At 56.4% G+C, this 17,898-nt stretch overlaps 2 protein-coding genes across 4 annotated transcripts; one reads left to right on the forward strand and one right to left on the reverse strand.

Moving 5' to 3' along the window:
• Positions 1 to 57: 57 nt before the first annotated feature.
• RRP36 (ribosomal RNA processing 36) lies at positions 58 to 16,724 on the forward strand. 2 transcript variants are annotated; one of them, XR_010989216.1, is made up of 9 exons: positions 58 to 407; positions 2,096 to 2,234; positions 2,685 to 2,751; positions 4,158 to 4,262; positions 4,385 to 4,459; positions 4,561 to 4,678; positions 5,414 to 6,106; positions 6,580 to 6,723; positions 15,981 to 16,724. XR_010989216.1 is itself a non-coding variant. In XM_068153614.1 (7 exons), exons 1-7 carry the CDS (start codon positions 149 to 151, stop codon positions 5,551 to 5,553), a joined length of 903 nt encoding a protein of 300 aa, XP_068009715.1. In that variant the 5' UTR covers positions 58 to 148; the 3' UTR covers positions 5,554 to 6,497. The 2 variants fall into 2 exon arrangements, 1 of the variants encoding a protein (XP_068009715.1); XM_068153614.1 differs by lacking the exons at positions 6,580 to 6,723; positions 15,981 to 16,724 and having other exon boundaries at positions 5,414 to 6,497.
• Positions 9,044 to 12,463, reverse strand: LOC137448770 (transmembrane protein 121-like). Of its 2 annotated transcripts, XM_068153612.1 has the most exons (3): positions 12,342 to 12,463; positions 11,632 to 11,751; positions 9,044 to 9,977 (listed from the first exon to the last, which is right to left on the reverse strand). In XM_068153612.1, the coding sequence occupies exons 2-3, from the start codon at positions 11,736 to 11,738 to the stop codon at positions 9,044 to 9,046; spliced, it is 1,041 nt and encodes a 346-aa protein (XP_068009713.1). In that variant the 5' UTR covers positions 11,739 to 11,751; positions 12,342 to 12,463. The 2 variants fall into 2 exon arrangements, with proteins under 2 accessions (XP_068009713.1, XP_068009714.1); XM_068153613.1 differs by lacking the exon at positions 11,632 to 11,751.
• Positions 16,725 to 17,898: the final 1,174 nt, after the last annotated feature.

Genomic DNA, 17,898 nt, shown 5'->3' on the forward strand with positions numbered 1-17,898 from the left:
CGCGCGCAGCCCTCACGCGTCACTTCCGGGTCCCTGTGTCCGCGCGGCGCGGCAGCGGGGCCTCCCGCCGGTTCGCGACAGGCGCGGGCGGCTGAGCGCCAGCAGCCCTCTGAGGCGGGCGGGGACGGCCCAGCGCCGGTGGGAGGCGATGCGACCGCCTCGGGAGGGCGCGGGGGGCAGGCCGAGGCGAGCCCGGGCGGCGGGATGGAGAAAAAGCAGCACCGCCGCCGCGGAGCGGGAGGAGGCGGCGGGGCGGCGGCGGCCGCTGGGCCGGAGCGCGGAGGGCGAAAGCTTCAGTGACAGCAGCGACAGCGGCGAGAGCAGTGAGCACAGCGGCAGTCTGCTGGGAGCCGAGGTCGCCAGCAGTGGGGAGGAGGAGGAGGAGGCGGAGCTGGAGAAGGCTGAGGGTAGGGCTGCCCGGCGCCGGGGGCCGTGCGGGGCGGGGGATCCCCCCCGAGAGCAGCGGTGGTGCTCGGGCCGCGGCCTGTCGCCGCTGCCGGAGGGCGAGGGCGCGGTCGGAAGGGATGAAGGCCAGGCCAGGCGCTGCGAGCTGCGGGATCTCAATGCTGGTCGGGGTGTCGTGGCCACCAGTTCGGTGGGAAGCGAATTGGCAAAGCGCTTTGTCCCTTCCCGCGTTCCAGGTCCTTTACCTCCTGCGTGTCCTCTGCCATCTGCTCCGCTCAGGGCATGAGTGCGGGGGGAGGAGCAGAGGTTTGATTAGCGCTGCGGGAGGGGTCTGTGGTGTGGTTCACGTGGTGTTGGGCTGGGGTATGTAGTGCCCCTCTGCATACAGAGCCATAGCTGTAAGTGGAGAGTGATCGCTCCCTGTCCTTATCTCAACCCCTGAGGCTTTTGGTGTGTTTTCTACCCCTGTCTAGCTGAGGAGATGAGGAATGGAGTGGCTTTACTGAGCACTTGGTTTCCAGCCTGGGTCAGCCACACTTGGAGTGTCCTGAGCTGAGTGCACAGCAGGGCAAAGGTTTACTAAGACTCTGTGCTTGTCACTGCCTGGAGGTGTTGAGCAGGCAAAGCCAAGACTTCCTCCTTCTAAAGGAGGCCAAGGGAAACCTTGTTCTTTCTTGCCCCTGCCATCATCCAGAGAATGGAATCAGCATATCCAAGTGCTGCCTTAATACAGCATTTCTGATTGCTGATCCTGAGCACTCAGAGGTGTAAGTCTGGAAAGACTTGTTGACCATATGTTCCTATAAGAAGTGTTCAAGATTGCTGCCTCTGAAGGATATTAAAACCCATAGCAGTAGAAAATCTTGTTTTGGCATGGGGGGTGGACTTGGTGTTCTCTTGAGGTCCCTTCCAAGCCCTGATGTGCTGTGATGCTGTGAAAATCCCAGAAGAACATCTTGTGCATCCATCCCCTCTTTGGTTTTGCTGTTTGTTGTGGTGTTTGTCTTAATCTTCTAGTCTGCAGTCATAGACTCATAGAATCAATAAGGTTGGGAAAGACCTCAGAGATCCTCAAGTCCAACCTGGCAGCACAGACCTCATAACTAGTAAACTATGGCACCAAGTGCCACGTCCAATCCCCTCTTGAACGCCTCCAGGGATGGGGACTCCACCACCTCCCTGGGCAGCACATCCCAATGGCCAATTCCTCTTTCAGGGAAGTGCTTTCTCCTCACCTCCAGCCTAAACTTCCCCAGGCACAGCTTGAGACTGTGTCCTCTTGTTCTGGTGCTGGCTGCCTGGGAGAAGAGACCAACCCCTGCCTGGCTACAACCTCCCTTCAGGTAGTTGTAGAGAGCAATGAGGTCTCCCCTGAGCCTCCTCTTCTCCAGGCTAAGCAACCCCAGCTCCCTCAGCTGCTCCTCACATGATCTGTTCTCTAGCCTTCACCAACTTCATGCTGGGGAGATGGAGAAGCTATTCTAATGTTAAAGACTGCAGTAATTAATGAGAGAGAAAGGAAAGGCTGAGGGACGCACTGGCTTCTTTCTGCCATGCAGTTGTGTCACCATGGCACTGCTGTGCTCGTCTCAGTATCTCAGGCTCTGAGGCATCCCTCTTGGTGGAATTTGGGTGTGGGAAGTGCCTTGGGAAGCTGTTCAGTTCCAGCATGTTCTGTGCTTCCTTCCAGATCCATCTGACATGTCTTTTGAAGAACTTCTGAAGATGCAGAGTGATGTGCAGATGAAAGTGTGCAAGCGGGTGACCGCTGGGAAGAGAACTACAAAGCCTGCCAAAGCTATGGTGAAGCAGCAGCCAGGCAAAAAGGGGTAAAGCAGGCTTTTGTGATCAGAAAACCCTGCATGGGTGCTCTCTACACTCCAGAAATGACCCTGGGAGCTCCTCACAGTGTTGCCATTGCCTTGGAGCTTGGTTAGATCTTCATTCAGTGTGCTGCACAGCAGTGCCTTTCACTGTAGTGAAGGAGTGGGCAGGCACTGGCACAGGCTGCCCAGGGAGGTGGTGGTGGAGTCACCATGCCTGGAGGTGTTCAAGAAACCTGTGGACATGGCAGTTTGGGACATGGTTTCATGGCCATGGTGATGTTGGCTTGATGATTTGGCTCAGTGATCTTGTCACCTCTTTGTCCTCCACAGGCTCACAATGAGGACTGGGTGGCATATTCTGCCATTAGCACTGTGCAGTAGTACTCTGTTGAGGTTAGCCTCAGCCTCATTGTGTCCTCTGCTCCTCTTAAGTAGACTTTTTCTCTCCTTTAGGCCATTGGAGATGTCTGCCAAGAAGCCTGTACCTTTCCTGAGACAAGTGGTCCCTGTTAGAAAGAAGGTGAGTTCCCACCCAGGTCGGAAGCTGATGCTTTAGCAATGCTCACAGGACACAGCTGGGGTGGCAGTTGGGCTGCTGAAGGTGGCACAGGCTGGTTTTGGAGAATAGGGCTTGGACTGCCTGGTGAGGATAGGTGTTTCTCTGGGGAGGAGAGGCTGGTGCAGGAGCAGCTGCTGCCTGTAGGACCTGCTGAACGTGTCCTGCACAGCTTTGAGACCCAGTGTTCCTGGGAGATGCAATCATTGCCACCAATGCCAAGGGCACTGCAGGCTGGGGTCAGTGTTCAGTGCTTTGGAAGTTCACAGCACCAAATTTGTCATCTGAGTATAACTTTGACTTCATGCTGGATCATCTTGTTAGAATCATAGAACCAACCAGGCTGGAAAAGACTTCAGAGATGATCAAGTCCAACCTGTGACCTAACACCTCCTGACAACTAAACCATGGCTCCAAGTGCCACAGCCAAGCCTTTTCTGAACACCTCCAGGGACAGTGACTCCAACACCTCCCTGGGCAGCACATCCCAATGGCAAATTACTCTTTCTGGGAAGAACTTTCTCCTCACCTCCAGCCTAAACCTCTCCTGGCACAGCTTGAGGCTGTGTTCTCTTGTTCTGGTGCTGGTTGCCTGGGAGAAGAGACCAGCCCCCAAATAGATTTAGTTATAGGGTTTATGGGTTTGGTTTTTTTGTCTCTCCTTTTTCTTTCTATGACCTGACCCAGGCAGTTTTTGACAACCTAGATAGGTTTGAGTTGCCAAATCTATCACCTTGGTCTGGGAGTGCCAGGGGTTAGGATGCAGCACTCCTGCTGCTGTTTCTTGACCTGGGTGGTAGAGCTGCACATGGAAATGTCTGGTGCCTGGCAGACTGGAGGCAGGTGTGGTGATGACTTTGTGAGAGGCTGCCACCTTTCTTCAGTGGGCTCAGTCCTTGCCAGATGTAGCTGTTTTTAGTGGTGGGTACATGGTACTGCTAGTAATTGGTGTCCCTGCCTGTGTTGGTGGGATTGGAGCTGGCTGATCTGTAAGGTCCCTTCCAACCCAAAGCATTCTGTGATTGAAAAAAGAAAGAAAGAAAAGCCAAAGGCAAGTCTGATCCACATCAGGAGAGGAAGCAGGCTGTTAAGAGAATCACAGAATATTAGGGGTTGGAAGGGACCTCAAGAGGTCATCCAGTCCAACTGCCCTGACAGAGCAGGCTCACCCAGAGCAGGTCACACAGGAACACAGCCAGGTGGGGTTTGGAAGCCTCCAGAGAAGGAGACTCCACAACCTCTCTGGGCAGCCTGCTGCAGGGCTCTGTCACCCTCACAGTAAAGAAGCTGAGGTGGAACTTCCTGTGCTCTAGCTTATATCCACATTAGCTGTGTCACCCAGTTGTAACCTTAGCCTTCCCTGCTTCCAGGTGCACAGAGACCCTAGGTTTGATGACCTGTCTGGAGAGTATAAGCCTGAGATATTTATGAAGACCTACAGCTTTCTGGACAGCATCAAGAAGCAGGAGAAAGAGGTGATGCTGCCTGCCTGTCCTTGGCCAGAGGCAGCTTTCTTGGCAAGGGCAGCTTCCTGAAAGGCTTTCCAGAGTGGAGGTGGCAGGCAGGCAGTCACACAGCTTTCTGCTCTCTCCCTCAGATGGTTCAGAAGCAGCTGAAGAAATGTCGGGACGCGGAGCAGAAGGAGAAACTCCAGCGGCTCCTGAGCCGCATGGTGAGCTCACTGCAGCCTCTCCTCTCCTCTCCTGTGAGGCAGTGCCCCAGAAGGCAGGATGTGTCACCCATTTGCTGATGTGGGCTGTCCTTTCTCTACAGACACAGCAGGAACAGGCACAGAAGCAGCAGCAGAAGTTGAGGGAGAGGGAGCTGTCTTTGAAGAGACAACAGAGGGAACTGGCAAAGCAGGGGAAGAAACCCTTCTTCCTGAAGAAATGTAAGTACCCAGTCTGAAGGTGCTGCAGGAGGACCTAGAGGGAGTACTGCTAACAGGACTCCAAACCCTGGAAGAGGCTTGTCCATAGTCTTACAGAGGGCTGTGGCATTGGTGAGGCTGCACCCCTAATACTGGGTTCAGTCTGGAGCCTCTTACTACAAGAAGGACATTGGGGTGTCTGGAGAGGGGCAGCAAAGCTGGTGAAGGGTCTAGAGACCAGGGCTGGTGAGGAGCAGCTGAGGGAACTGGGGGTGTTTAGTCTGGAGGAGGCTGAGGGGAGAACTCATTGCTCTCTGTAACTCCTTGAAAGGTTGGAGTGAGGTGGGGGTTGGTCTACCTAGTATCAGGTGGTAGAATGAGAGGACATGGCCTGAAATTGTGCCAGGGGAAGATCAGTTTGGATACGAGGAAAAGTCTCTGTCCTGCAAGAGTGGCCAGGCTTTGGAACAGGCTGCCCAGGGAAGTGGTAGAGTCACCATCCCTGGAGGTGCTCAAGGACAGTGTGGCCCTGACACTCTGGGACATGGTTCAGTGGCTGTGGCAGTGTTAGGTTGAAGGTTGAACTCGATCTTAGAGGTCCTTCCCAACCAAAACAATTCTGTGATTGTGGTGGTGTGGTGCTGGGACTCAAGGAAGAGGCCAGGCCTGGAGCCAGGGAGGGAGTGATGAGGTGGGGCTGTTCTGGAGGTGATTTGTGCTTCAGTTTACAACCTTCTGTTCCCTCCTCCTTTGCAGCTGAGAAGCGGAAGCTGGAGCTAGCTGAGAAGTATGCAGAGCTGAAGAGGAGTGGAAAGCTGGAGAGCTTCCTGACCAAGAAGAGGAAGAGGAACGCCGTCAAAGACAAGCGCCGCCTGCCCGCGCAGAAGGACTCCTGACTGCGGGACAGATGCTCTTGTCTGGCTCTGGGACCTCACTGCCATCCCTCTTCTCGGTACCTGCCGCTCACTGAGCAGCTGTGGGGCTGCAGAGCAGAGGCTGAACTGCAGGAGGTGCATTGTGTAGCTGAAATGTCCTCTCTGCCTGGCAGCACCCAGGCGTGCGAGCCACAGGCCTGTCATGCAGGGTGTCATAGCCGACTGTCCTTCAACCACCTCGGCTCTTCCTCTAGGAGAGGGCAAGCACTGCATCACTTGTTCTGCTCCAGGGCTTAGGAGACACCAGCTGAGGTGAGAAAGGATGTCAGCTGTGAGGGCTCTGGTGTGGTGCCTGCTCAGAGCAGAGCTAGCACTCACTTCACAGCAGGTTGCCCAGGGTTGCCTCCCTTGGGCTGAGGGCCCAAGGACAAATGACATGGCCTCTCTTGGTCTCTGCTTCCAGTTCTCAAGATGAAACTTTTCACCTCCTCCATGAAACTTGTCCTCCAGGAAACTTGTCCTCAATGAATGGCCTGGCTTCATCTTCTCAATAGCCTCGTCCCAAGTCCAGGAGGTGGGTGGAAAAGGGGTGCTGTTAGGTCTCCCCAGAGCCTTCTCTCGCAGAAGGTGAATAAACCCTCTTCTCTGAGCCTCCTCATAGCGTGCTCCAGCCTCAGAACTTTCATGTTCTTGACTGGAGTTAGCTTAGAGGACCAATATCTGTCTTCTGGTGGCCCAGCCTGGCTGCAGTATGTGGATGTAGCCCTGGTGCTTGAGTAAGGAGGGATGATGATTCCCCTGTGCATGGGCTGGTGATGCAGCCCCAGTGAGTGCTGCTCAGGTACTGCTGCCTGGTGTCTCTCCAGCAGGGATACCATCTCTTCTTGGCTTCTCAAGGTGTCTGCTACAGGGTTCTTAGTGCTCCTAGGAACTGTGTGAAATAAAAATCCCTCAGTTTCCCTTTCTTCCCAGTGTTGGTGCTGTTACAGTCAAAGGTATTCAGGCTTAGGGGAATTAATGCCTCTCTCCAACTTGTTTGATCACCAGCTCTCCTTTCTGCTTGCTCCTGGTCACCTCTGTCTCCCGTGGCTGTGCTGACAAGAAGGTGATGTGGATGTGACCCAGGCAGGTTGGAGCACGTGCTGGGAGCGTGGCTCAGCTCTGGGGCAGAGGACATCCTGAGCACAGCAGGTGAGCAGCTGTTGTGTGGGGCCTGGGGAAAGGCCTTGTGATCAGCAGGAAAGGGAATGATGAGTGCCTGAGGATGTTGCTGAAGCTTCTGCCTCCACATCAGTTTCTGTGGGTGCAGGGAGTTCAGCTCTGGTGACAGATTTGAGTGTCACTGGGGGAAGGCAGTAGAAATGGGATGTGCCACTTTGGTGGCTGGAGACCACCACTGAAAGCCTCAGCTGCCTTTAAGCTGTGTGTGGCTTATTGCTTTGTACTGTGGCTGTTGTTTCCTCCTCCTTTTGTCTCCATGTGGGATGGAGAGCCTGCCACATTCTTATGCCTTCAGAGAAGTTACCTTGGGAGCAACACATCAGCATGAGAGGCCAAGGCTGTCCTGACCTTTCTCATGGTTTTGGTGTGCTGATGTTATGCTCTAGAGCTCAGTGAACCTGGACTTGAATGCAAGAAGGGAAGAGGACTGGGGGCTGGAGAGGCTGGAGATAGCTCACCTGTGGCACTGCTGCTAAGGGGCTGTATGGGAGCAGCATTCCTGAGTCCATCTGTCCCCCTCCCCAGCTGCTGCTTGGTCTTGCCCAGCAGGGAGCAAGTCCCAAAGTGGTCCTGCTTTCCCCTCCTGTCCCTCTGAAGCCAAGTGTCTCCTCCCTGCTGAGGCCAGCGAGCGATGAACTCTTCCTTGCTGGGATGCTCAGCAGTGAGCAGCAAGCATATGGACAGGTCTCCTTGGCAGCATGGCAACACCAGCTCCAGATGTGGCCAGCATCTCCAGCAAGCTTTATACTGGCAGAGGCCCTGTTCATCCCCCTGGCCTCCCTGCCTTGAATCAGTTGTTAATCAATAGGATTGGGGATAAGTGAGTGGAAGATTGCCCATCAGAAAAGGACTTGGAGGTGCTGGTTGGCAGCCAGCTGAGCATGAGCCAACAGTGTGCTCAGGTGGCCAAGAAGGCCAACAGCAGCCTGGCCTGGATCAGGAATGGTGTGGCCAGCAGGAGTAGAGAAGTGATCCTGCCCCTGTGTGCAGCACTGATGGGGCACAGCTTGAATACTGGGTTCAGTTTTGGGCCTCTCACTGCAAGAAAGACATTGAGGTGCTGGAGTGTGTCCAGAGTAGGGCAACAGACCCTGGTGAAGGGTCTGGAGAACAGGGCTGGTGAGGAGCAGCTGAGGGAACTGGGGCTTAGTCAGGAGGCTGAGGGGAGACCTCATTGCTCTCTACAACTCCCTGGAAGGAGGCTGGAGTGAGGTGGGGGTCAGTCTCTTCTCCCCAGGATCAGGTGGTAGGACAAGAGGAGATAACCTGAAATTGTGCCAGGGGAGGTTTAGGTTGAATATGAGGAAAAATTTTGTTCCTGCAAGAGTGGTCAGGGATTGGAACAGGCTGCCCAGGGAGGTGGGGGAGTCACCATCCCTGGAGGTGTTGAAGAAACCTGTGGGCATGGCACTTGGGACAGGGTTTAATGGCCCTGGTGGTGTTGGGCTGAAGGTTGGACTCAGTGGTCATTTCCAACCAAAACAATTCTCTGATTCTCCTGCTTCTAATGCTGCTCCCACAGTGTGTGTAGGCCAGACCTGGTGTTCCTCCAAGTGGAGTGGCACCAGATGATGTAACTGCAGCTGGCTGCACAGGCAGTGGTGGCTGACAGAGCTGTCACAAGATACTCCCCAGCTGACACCGTCAGAGCCCACCAGGCTCTCAGAAGGACCTGCCTCGCCTCTTCCAACTGCTAACCAGGAGGAATGGTGTCTGGGATGCTCTCCCCAGACCTAAGCAATCAGAGTCCCCCAGCCCAGGCTCACTCTGCAACTGGACATCCAGGCAGCCATGGGAGCTGGGGGGACCCAGCTGCCTGCCAGCAGGGACACAGATACAAGGAGGCTGCAGGGCTCAGGTCTTTTATTGCAAAGAGGGAGATAAGAAAAAGGGTGGTCACCTCCAGTGGCCAGGTCCAACCACAGCAGTGTGGTGGGTGACCCTGTGCAGCCCCCTGGCCTGAGCCCTGGCTGGCCAGAGGGTGTAAGGAAAGCACTGGCACCAGGGTAAGGCTGCTCAGCCAGACACAGCACGTTGGGCAAACCTGGCCTCTTCCTCCGCTCTGCTGCCTGTCTCACTTGCTGGGTGCTGAGCTCCCAAAGTGTTCTGAGGCCTTACAGAAGCTGCTCTGAGAGGCTCCTCGCCACGTGGGGCTGGGAGCAGCTTCACCCAGGGAGGGAAGGAGCAGAGTCAGTGCGCTCTGTCCGGGCGGGGAGCTCAGCAGCCCGCCTCGGGTCGGCAGGTGTGGGCCTGGCACGCTGGCGCCCAGGCTATGGCTCCTGCTGGCTCGTCACGTGTTGTCCTGGCTCAGCTCCTCGGGGCAGGCAGGCTGGTCCCGGGCGCTGTGCGGCGCTGGGGAGGGCTGGGCCTGGGCGCTGTGCGGCGGGGCCGGGGCCGGCGCCGCGTGCTGGCGGTGCCGCTGGTACTGCACGAAGGTGCAGGTCTTCAGCCCGATGGCCAGCATGTTCTTGCTCATGAAGATGCTGGAGACCCGGGCGTCCCTGAAGAAGAGCATGTTGCTGCCTCGGATGAAGATGGTGGCGATGTTGACGGTGAGCATGCTCAGCATGGGGTACAGCATCATCCGGTGCGGCATGATGCCGATCCCTTGCATGCTGATCTCGCAGAGGGACACGCAAGGGAGGACCAGAAGCAAGATGTAGCAGTAGAAGAACATGATGCCCTCGGCCCAAAGGGGCAGTCCCTTCTTCTGGGGCTCCCAGAGGTTGGCCTGGATGTCCAGCACGTCCAGCACGTCCACGATGACCCAGAAGAGGCGGTTGCGGAGGTCCTCCTTCTTCTTGAAGGTCCTGACGTACTCCATGTGCTCCGTGGCCACCAGCAGCATGTAGAGGGCAGGGATGCAGATGGAGAGCAGCAGGGTCAGCGCCTTGCGGGCGATGAGATCCAGGCTCTTCCGGTCGGCTTTGTAGTTCTGGTAGACGAAGTAGACCTTGATCTCCAGGACAAAGACGTAGAGGAACCAGAGGATCATGGCGTAGCCGCGTTTAGCCGTCTTCACCTCTGCCCCCACCCAGATGGCCATGTAGCGGAGCACCAGCAGGAAGCACACGTCGCCCACCGCCACCATCACGCAGATGCCCAGCTTCCTGGAGCCCTGGCTCTGCTCCACCAGGTAGGCATCCATGAGGACGAGGCTGGTCATGATGAGCACGGTGGAGAGGCACACGTGGGGCTTGCTGACAGGCGGTGGGGGAACCATCCTGCACGGAGAAACAAGCAGAGCTGTCAGGGGGTTGCTAGGATTGCCCAACTTTGGGCCCCCTTCTGCCCCTCCCCAACAACTGTGGATGGCTGAAAGCAGCTGGAGGAGGTTCACAGTCTCACAGTATCACTGAGGTTGGAAGAGACCTCGAGGATCATCGAGTCCAACCTATCAACACAGACCCCATGACCAGACCATGGCACCAAGTGCCACGTCCAATCCCCTCTTGAACGCCTCCAGGCACAGTGACTCCACCACCTCCCTGGGCAAATTCATGGACTGTTCATAGACTCTTAACCCATCTGATGTGCCTGGATTGTTCCCAATTCACAGCCTCCTATCCAAAGTACTTCTGAGAGGCCTGGAGGCACAGCAGGCCATCCTGGTGACATGTGCTGGCTGAAATCCAACTCCTAGGCTGTGCAGGGGTAGATGCTGGTGCAGGCTGGACAGCCCTGAAGCGCTCAGGATGCCTCTTTGGTAGCTCATCACAGGCTCTGCCACAGTGAAGGGAACTTGCCTTATTTTCCATGGGATTTCCCAACCAGTGGCACTGGCTACCTTCTACCCATCAAGGCACATAAAAGCCTAGACATAGTATGAACACAAGCAGGTCCTTGCCTGCTAAGATCCAGGACTGCTCTCATTTTGGTCTACTTTTTTTTCATGCACAGTATGAGGTGAAAGATTATTTTTAGTCTATCCTGGGGGGAGAGTGGGAAGGAAGCAGTGGGCCCAACCTCTTCAGCTTCACAGTCCCCAAGAACCCTGCCTACAGCTGCTTGCCCATGCCCACCCTGCTCCAGCCAGACCAACCAAAAGGAAAGCAAAGCAACACCAGCCCACAGCTCTAGAACACAAGGAGCAACACCACCAACCTTCCCTTTCTGTCTCCCTCATCAAGACAGACTGGGATCTACTGGAGAGACCCCAGTGGAGAGCTGTGAGGATAATTAAGGGACTTGGGGCTGTTTAGTCTTGAAGGCTGAGGGGGAATCTTCTTAATGTCCATACATAACTGGAGGGTGGGTGTCAAGGTGAGGGTGACAGTCTTGGTGGTGGTGCCCAGGAACAGGACAATGAACAATGGGCATAAGGTGGAGCACATAAAGTTCTACCTCAGTATGAGGAGAAACTTCTTTCCTGTGAGAGTGGCAGAGCACAGGGACAGGCTGCCCAGAGAGGTTGTGGAGTCTCCTCCTCTGGAGACTCAAGACCCAGGGGGAGGCACTCCTGTGTGACCTGACCTAGGCAACCCTGCTTTTGGCAAGAGAGGGTGGACTGGATGATCTCTAGAGGTCACTTCCAACCCCTGACATTCTCTGATTCTAATTTCAGCTGGATGCTCAGCTTGCCCAGGCTGGGGTAGAGCAAAGCACAGCCCTTGGACTGCACCAGGGCTCTCAGGCCCTCTCCTCCTGGCCGAGCACAGCTGTGGGCAGCTGCTGCCAGAGACAGAGGGAGGATAGAGCACAGCCCTCACTGGGCACAGCTTGGCAGCTGCTCTGGAGGAAAGCCAGGCCCCTGGCTGAGCTGGAGAATGAATCTGGCCTTCTAACAGTGTGGAACAGCACTGTACAATGGCTGCCCACACACAGAACAGTCAGCCACACCTGTGCCCCATAGGGGCCCTGGGACACCATCCTGCTTACCTGGTGTGCACTTGACCAGTGCTGGGTAGCAGGACGGAGACCATGCAGCTACTGCTCACTCCTGCACACCTTGGTACTGCCGTGGCAGCACAAGGCCTTGGGCACATGCTCGCTGGCCTGCTTCTTGGCAGCAGGAGCAGGAGTCCTGCAGTGGCACATCCTCGGGCACAGAGGAGCGCTGAGGGAGGCAGCACAGCCCGAGCCTGCCGGCCACGGCTGCCTGCCTTGGGGAGAGCTGCGCGGCTGGCGAGCAGGGGCGGGCGGGTGGCGGTGGCACATCTGGCGAGTGCCGCACGACCGGCGTCCCCCGCCGCGCTGCCCCCCGCCGCGCTGCCCCCCGCCGCGCTGCCCCCCGCCGCGCTGCCCCCCGCCGCGCTGCCCCCCGCCGCGCTGCCCCCCGCCGCGCTGCCCCCCGCCGCCCCGTCACGCCTGGGGGTGGCGGAGCCGTGGGCAGCCCAGGCCCCAGCTCCGCAGCTGCTCCGCCTGACGAGGGGGGCCGGGCAGCCCCCTGCCCGCCTCTAGCCCCGGCCAAACGCAGCCCCTTCGGGCTGCCCGGGCGCGCAGACCCCCGGCGCGCAGACCCCGGGCGCGCAGACCCCCGCCCCCGCCCGCCCACGGAGAGCCAGCCCGCAGCGGGCCCGCACCGAGCCGGGGCGGCCCGAGCAAAGGGCGCAGCGCGGCACGCCGGCCCCCGCCCGGCTCACGCTTACCTCGGCCGGCTCCCCCGGGCGCCGGGGCAGGGCGGCGGCGGCGGCGATCGCGGGCCCCCGGTGGCGGCCCCGGGCCCGGCGCGGCATTGCCCGGCGCGCCCCGGCGGCGGCTCTGCGGCGGCGGCGGTTAGCCCCTCCCGGCGGGCGTGCGGGCGGGGACTGCGGTGGTCTCCGCCTCAGCGGAGCGCCCGGCGGTGCCCGGCGTGTCCGCTCGCTCCGCGCTTCCCCGCACGCCTTCCCCCAGCACGCCTGCAAATGCCCCTGCCCGGCCGCCCCCCCGCTCCCCGGGGGCCGCATCCTGCCGGCACACACACGCATCTCCGGCCAGCCCTAGGGCCGGGGGTGCTCCCTGCCACAGCCCAGAAGAGGTCCCAGGAAAACCTGGGGTGCTTGGGGAAGCCTGGCCTGGCAAGTGTCCTGCCTGCTGGCACTCAAGCCTGCCAGCCTGTGGGGTCCTGGGCAGCTCCAGCTCCTCAGGGCGCTGGTAGAACTGGGCTGGCCACGGCCAGAGGCGTGTGTGGATAAACCAGGCCAGGGAAGGCAGAATGTTTCCCACGCCCTGGTGGATATCCCTCTCTGCAAACGCTCTTCTATCAGCCTGAGCAGCTTAGGGAGTTTGTTCCTTACCTACACAGGGAAGGTTTTGCAGTGTGTGTCCACTCTGAAGTGCTCATCCTAAACACAGGGGTTTTGGAAGATGGGGAGGCAACTGGAGATGGGATAAGAGCAAAACTAGGCAGGCACAGACCTGAGTGAGAGGACCCAGTGTCAGTCACAGTCACTGAGTGCCAGAAGTGCAGTCCACCTCACCTCCAGCTGCTGGCAGGGTGGCTGGCCATATGTCCCTTGTGTCTCATATGCTTCTCACCAGTGGAGACACTGAACCAGTATCCAGGCTCAGCTCACGTGTCCCACAGTGAACATGGCCTGGTTTGTGGAGGGCCTGTGTGAGGGAGAAGAACTCTGGGTTGGAGAGGTTGCAACAAGGTAAAGAGTTTGGCTTTGATACCATTGTCCTCATCCAGGAAAAAGCCAATGATTTCCAGAAGGGCTGAGAGAGGAGGAACATAAAGTGGCCAGACTAAACAACCCCAGCTCCCTCAGCTGCTCCTCCCCAGCCCTGTTCTCCAGTCCCTTCCCCAGCTTTGTTGCCCTTCTCTGGACACACTCCAGCACCTCAATGTCCTTCTCAGAGTGAGGGTCCCACAACTGAAACCAGTATCCAAGGTGTGGCCTGATCAGTGCTGAGTACAGGGGCAGGATCACTTCCCTACTCCTGCTGGCCACACCATTCCTGATCCAGGCCAGGATGCTGTTGGCCTTCTTGGCCACAGTATAACAGGAAGGTAGGACAAACCACAGTGCAGGCTGTGCAGCCAAGCCCCAAATAAACAAAGCACACTGAAACAGCCTCAGGTGGAAAAAATAAAGCACACATCCAGAAGGCTGAGATGAGCAAAAGAGCTGCACTGAGGCGAGAGGTACTCTAAGGGAAAAGGCTGCAGGGTTACAGCCAGGGGAATCCACCTCAGTCACACTGAATGTCCCCTCCAGGGGACAGGGAGGAAGCTCCCAGCAAGAAGCTGCAAGTGGTGACTGCAATGGGGAAAAGCCATCTGTTACCTGGGGACCATGCTGAGAGCTTCAACAGCTCTGGGAAAGCAGCACAGATCACAGAGTGTGGCACAGATCACAGAGTGTGGCACAGCCACAGAGCAGAGCAAAGGTGGCTGGAAGTGATGAGGCATCCTTCAAGCACAGGGGAGGAGCAGTCCTCTGTGTCCAGAGAGGTGGCCTGGAAGAGATGCAGGACTCCTAGCCCTTGAGGGATGCCTGAAAGGGCTATGTGCAAGAGCTGTCACTTCACCAGGCTGCCTTGGGCTGTGCAGAGAGGTGCTCCCCCTGGCATCCCTGAGAGCTCAATGCTATGGACCACTCAATGCTACTGAAGTGCCACAGAAACAGTTGGGAATCTTGAATAAGACTGAAGGCAAATGGATGAAACCAAACAGCTAAGGAGGCACTGGGTTGGGTTTTCACAGAATCACAGGTTGGAAAAGACCTTCAAGATCATCAAGCCCAGCACCATCTAATCAACTAAACCATGGCACTGAGTGCTCTTTTTAAACCCCTCCAGTGATGGTGCCTCCACCACCTCCCTGGGCAGCACATTCCAAAGGCCAGGCTCTCTTGCTGGGAAGAATTTCTTCCTAACATCCAGCCTGAACTGCAGAATTGTTTTAGAATCATAGAATTGTCAGGGTTGGAAGGGATCTCAAGGATCATCCAGTTCCACTCCCCTGCCATGGGCAGGGACACCTCACACCAGATCAGGTTGCCCAGAGCCACATCCAGCCTGGCCTTAAAAACCTCCAGGGATGAGGCTTCCACCACCTCCCTGGGCAACCTGCTCCAGCATCCCACTACCTCCATGGGGAAGAACTCCTCCCTACCATCCAGTCTGAATCTACCCATCTCCAGTTTGTTTATTTTCCATTCCCCTTAGTCCTATCATTCCCTGACACCTTAAATGTCCCTCACCTGCTCCTTTTTTGCCTTTTGTTTCCCTCAAACCCACAGCACCTGGGCTCTGTTGAGTCTCCTCCCACCCCAGCTGTGGACACTTTACCCTCCCCACCCACTCCCCTATTTAATCTGCCCCAGGAAGGGCAGCAGCCCTAAGCTGAGCCCTTCGGGGCTGGAGGATCCTCCTCTGATCACAGGTGAGTGCCCCTGGTGCACACTGGGTGATGGTGGTGGTGACTACAAAGGCCGGGGGGCCTGGTGGCCCCCCGGTTGTTAGGGCAATGACTGATGGCTACTCCAATCCCATCCACGGGTGCTGGCTGGGACTACTCAGTCCTGTGTGGGGTATCTTGGCTTGCCCCCAGCTCAGGGATGGGTGCAGAAATGGTGGTGGTGGAGCAGGAGCTGTTTAGTCATAGAATTATTCAGGTTGGAAGGGACCTCAAGGCTCAGCCAGTTCCAACCCCCCTGACTAGAGCTGGTTGCTTACAGCCACATCCAGCCTGTCCTTAAAAACCTCCAGGGATGAGGCTTCCATTACCTCCCTGGGTAACCTGTTCCTGTGCCTCCTCACCCTCATGGAGAAGAACTTCTTCCTAACAAATCTATCCATTTCTGGTTTTGTTCCATTCCCCCCAGTCCTGTCACTCCCTGACACCCTAGAAAGTCCTTCCCCAGCTTTCTTGTAGTTTCCTTCAGATATTGGAAGGCCACAATTAGGTCTCCTCAGAGCCTTTTCCTCTCCAGACTGAACAGCCCCAACTCTCCCAGTCTGTCCTCACAGCAGAGCAGCTCCAGCCCTCTGCTCACCCCTGTGGTCCCCCTCTGGACACCCTCCAGTGCCTCCAGCTCTCTCCTGCAATAGGAGCTCCAGAACTGGACACAGTGCTCCAGGAGAGGTCCCACCAGAGCTGAGCGGTGGGGGAGAATCTGCTGGCTATGCTTCTCTTGCTGCAGCCCAGGATGGGATTGGCTTTCTGGGCCCATCAGGTGGTACCATGCTAGTTACACTCTTTTTGCCTGAAGGCCCTTTGAGTCTGCTCTCATCCCCTAAATCTCTGCTGTTGTGCCTCACTTACAGACCATTTATTTCCCCTTATTGCTTCTTTCCAGAAATGAGGAAGGAAAGGAGGAAAAGGAGCAATAAAGCCTCTCTGGAAAGTGCATTCACTTACCAATCAGCTCTGAACAGGAGGCCCTCAGGAGGAGGGGCAGCTTGGAAAGTGAGAATCCCTTCTCATGAATCACAAGAGAAACTTCATGAAGAACAGACAGGACAAGACTGCATCTTCTCCATCATTGCCTGACACCCTAAAACATCCTTCACCAGCTTTCTTGTGGGCCCCTTTCAGATGCTGGAAGGCCACAATAAGGACTCTTTGGAGCCTTCTCCTCTCCACACTGAATAGTCTGAGCTTTCTCAGTCTGTCCACATGGCAGAGGAGCTCCAGCCCTCTGCTCACTCTTGTGGCCCTTCTCTGGACACGCTGCCAGATCATCATGTTCCTCCTCTGTGAAGTCTGCATATTCAAGTTTCCTCCTGGGCCAACCAAGGATTAAAAGTGACCTCCAGAGTTCCAACACCAGAATGTGTTCTCCCTGGAGGTTATGAGGGGAAAAAAAAACCCAAAATATTCAGAGGGGAAAGGTTTTCATTACTTCTCAGGAAGAAGATTGTGGCTCAGCCTTAGCCATGTTGCAACATAATCACACCAGAGCCTGTGTTTGAAAGCATCTCCAGGAGAAGTGATAAATAAGTGTACTGTGTACAGATTATTGTGTGTGGCATGTGAGATGCCATCCAAGAAGCTGTTGTCTCAGGTCTGGATTGATGCCCCAGCTTGGTTGTTTGGGGGGTTTGTCATTAAATAAAAAAGAGAACCCCCAGACTGTGGCAGACTCTTGTTTGAAATGAGTCAGGATCCCAAAGTCCTGCTGCAGCAGATCCTGCCCTGTGTCAGGTGTGACTAATGGGTTAGCAGGTCCTGTCACACCCAGCAGCAGGACCTGCATTTCTAAGGGCAGGGAGGACTCTCCCGAAAAACTCCCTGGTTTAAGCTATCAGCATCACAAGATCAGCCTGAGGGAGTGATGCAGGCAGCTGAAACTGCCTTACACATTCGTAACTCCCAGGGAAGACTGCCCAGAGAGGCTTGGCAGATCCCTCACCCACAGCAGCTCCTCTCCAGAGCTGAGCAAGGGCAGTCTCTGAGCAGCAGTGCTGCCACACAGGCTTCACCCACACCTCTGTTCAAGGTGCTGGCTTTTTATTCCACCACTGAAGGGCCCTGACTCAGACCCAGACTCTTCCTACTGAAGAGAGAGTCAGTGCTGCTGTGCTTGGGGTAGATGGGGAGGTGCAGTCTCCCAAGGAACTTGCCTAGCTGAGGAAGGTGAATGTGCTGCAGATATGTGCTTCATGTCCATGTTGTAGAGATGGGTACTTCATATAAAGAGAAGGAACACTAATGTGCAAGGGAGACTACACTTGTCACAGAATGGCTTAGGTCTTTCCACCTAAGATCATCTACTCCAGCCTCCCTACCACAGGCAGGGACACCTCTCAACTAGACCCAGCTTCCCCTTTGTTCTGCTGAGACCCCATCCAGGTGTGGTGTTTCCTAGGGACAAATCAAACCTCTAGCAGGGTCCCATAGAGCAGTCAGCTGCTTTCAGGGAGAAGCAGTGATGATAATCAACTGAGATCAAACCACCATGAGTGGCCAGGCCAGCATGACCATCGTGTGCCTGCCCTGCAAACCAAGGTTTGCACAGTCAGCTGCAGAGTGTCATGAAGATGCAGAAGCTGGAGGGGTTTCCCCTCTTATTTTGTGGCTTGGCCATTATTGCCTCAGCCACTTTTTTCAGGTCATTTTAAACTAGGAGCACTCCAGGCCCCAGTTTGTGGCTGCCTGCTTTCAGGGCACCTCAGCCAGCATCCCCCTGCTCTGATGCTTTGGTACTTTGCGTTTTCCCAGAGGCAGTGCCGCTTCTGAAGGATCCTCCACTGCAGGTGAGGTCCATCAGGGGA

Source organism: Melanerpes formicivorus, unplaced genomic scaffold (genome assembly GCF_026170545.1).
Source record: "Melanerpes formicivorus ecotype bairdi unplaced genomic scaffold, bMelFor1.0.p_v2 SCAF_26, whole genome shotgun sequence".
NCBI classification, from domain to species: Eukaryota; Metazoa; Chordata; class Aves; order Piciformes; family Picidae; genus Melanerpes; species Melanerpes formicivorus.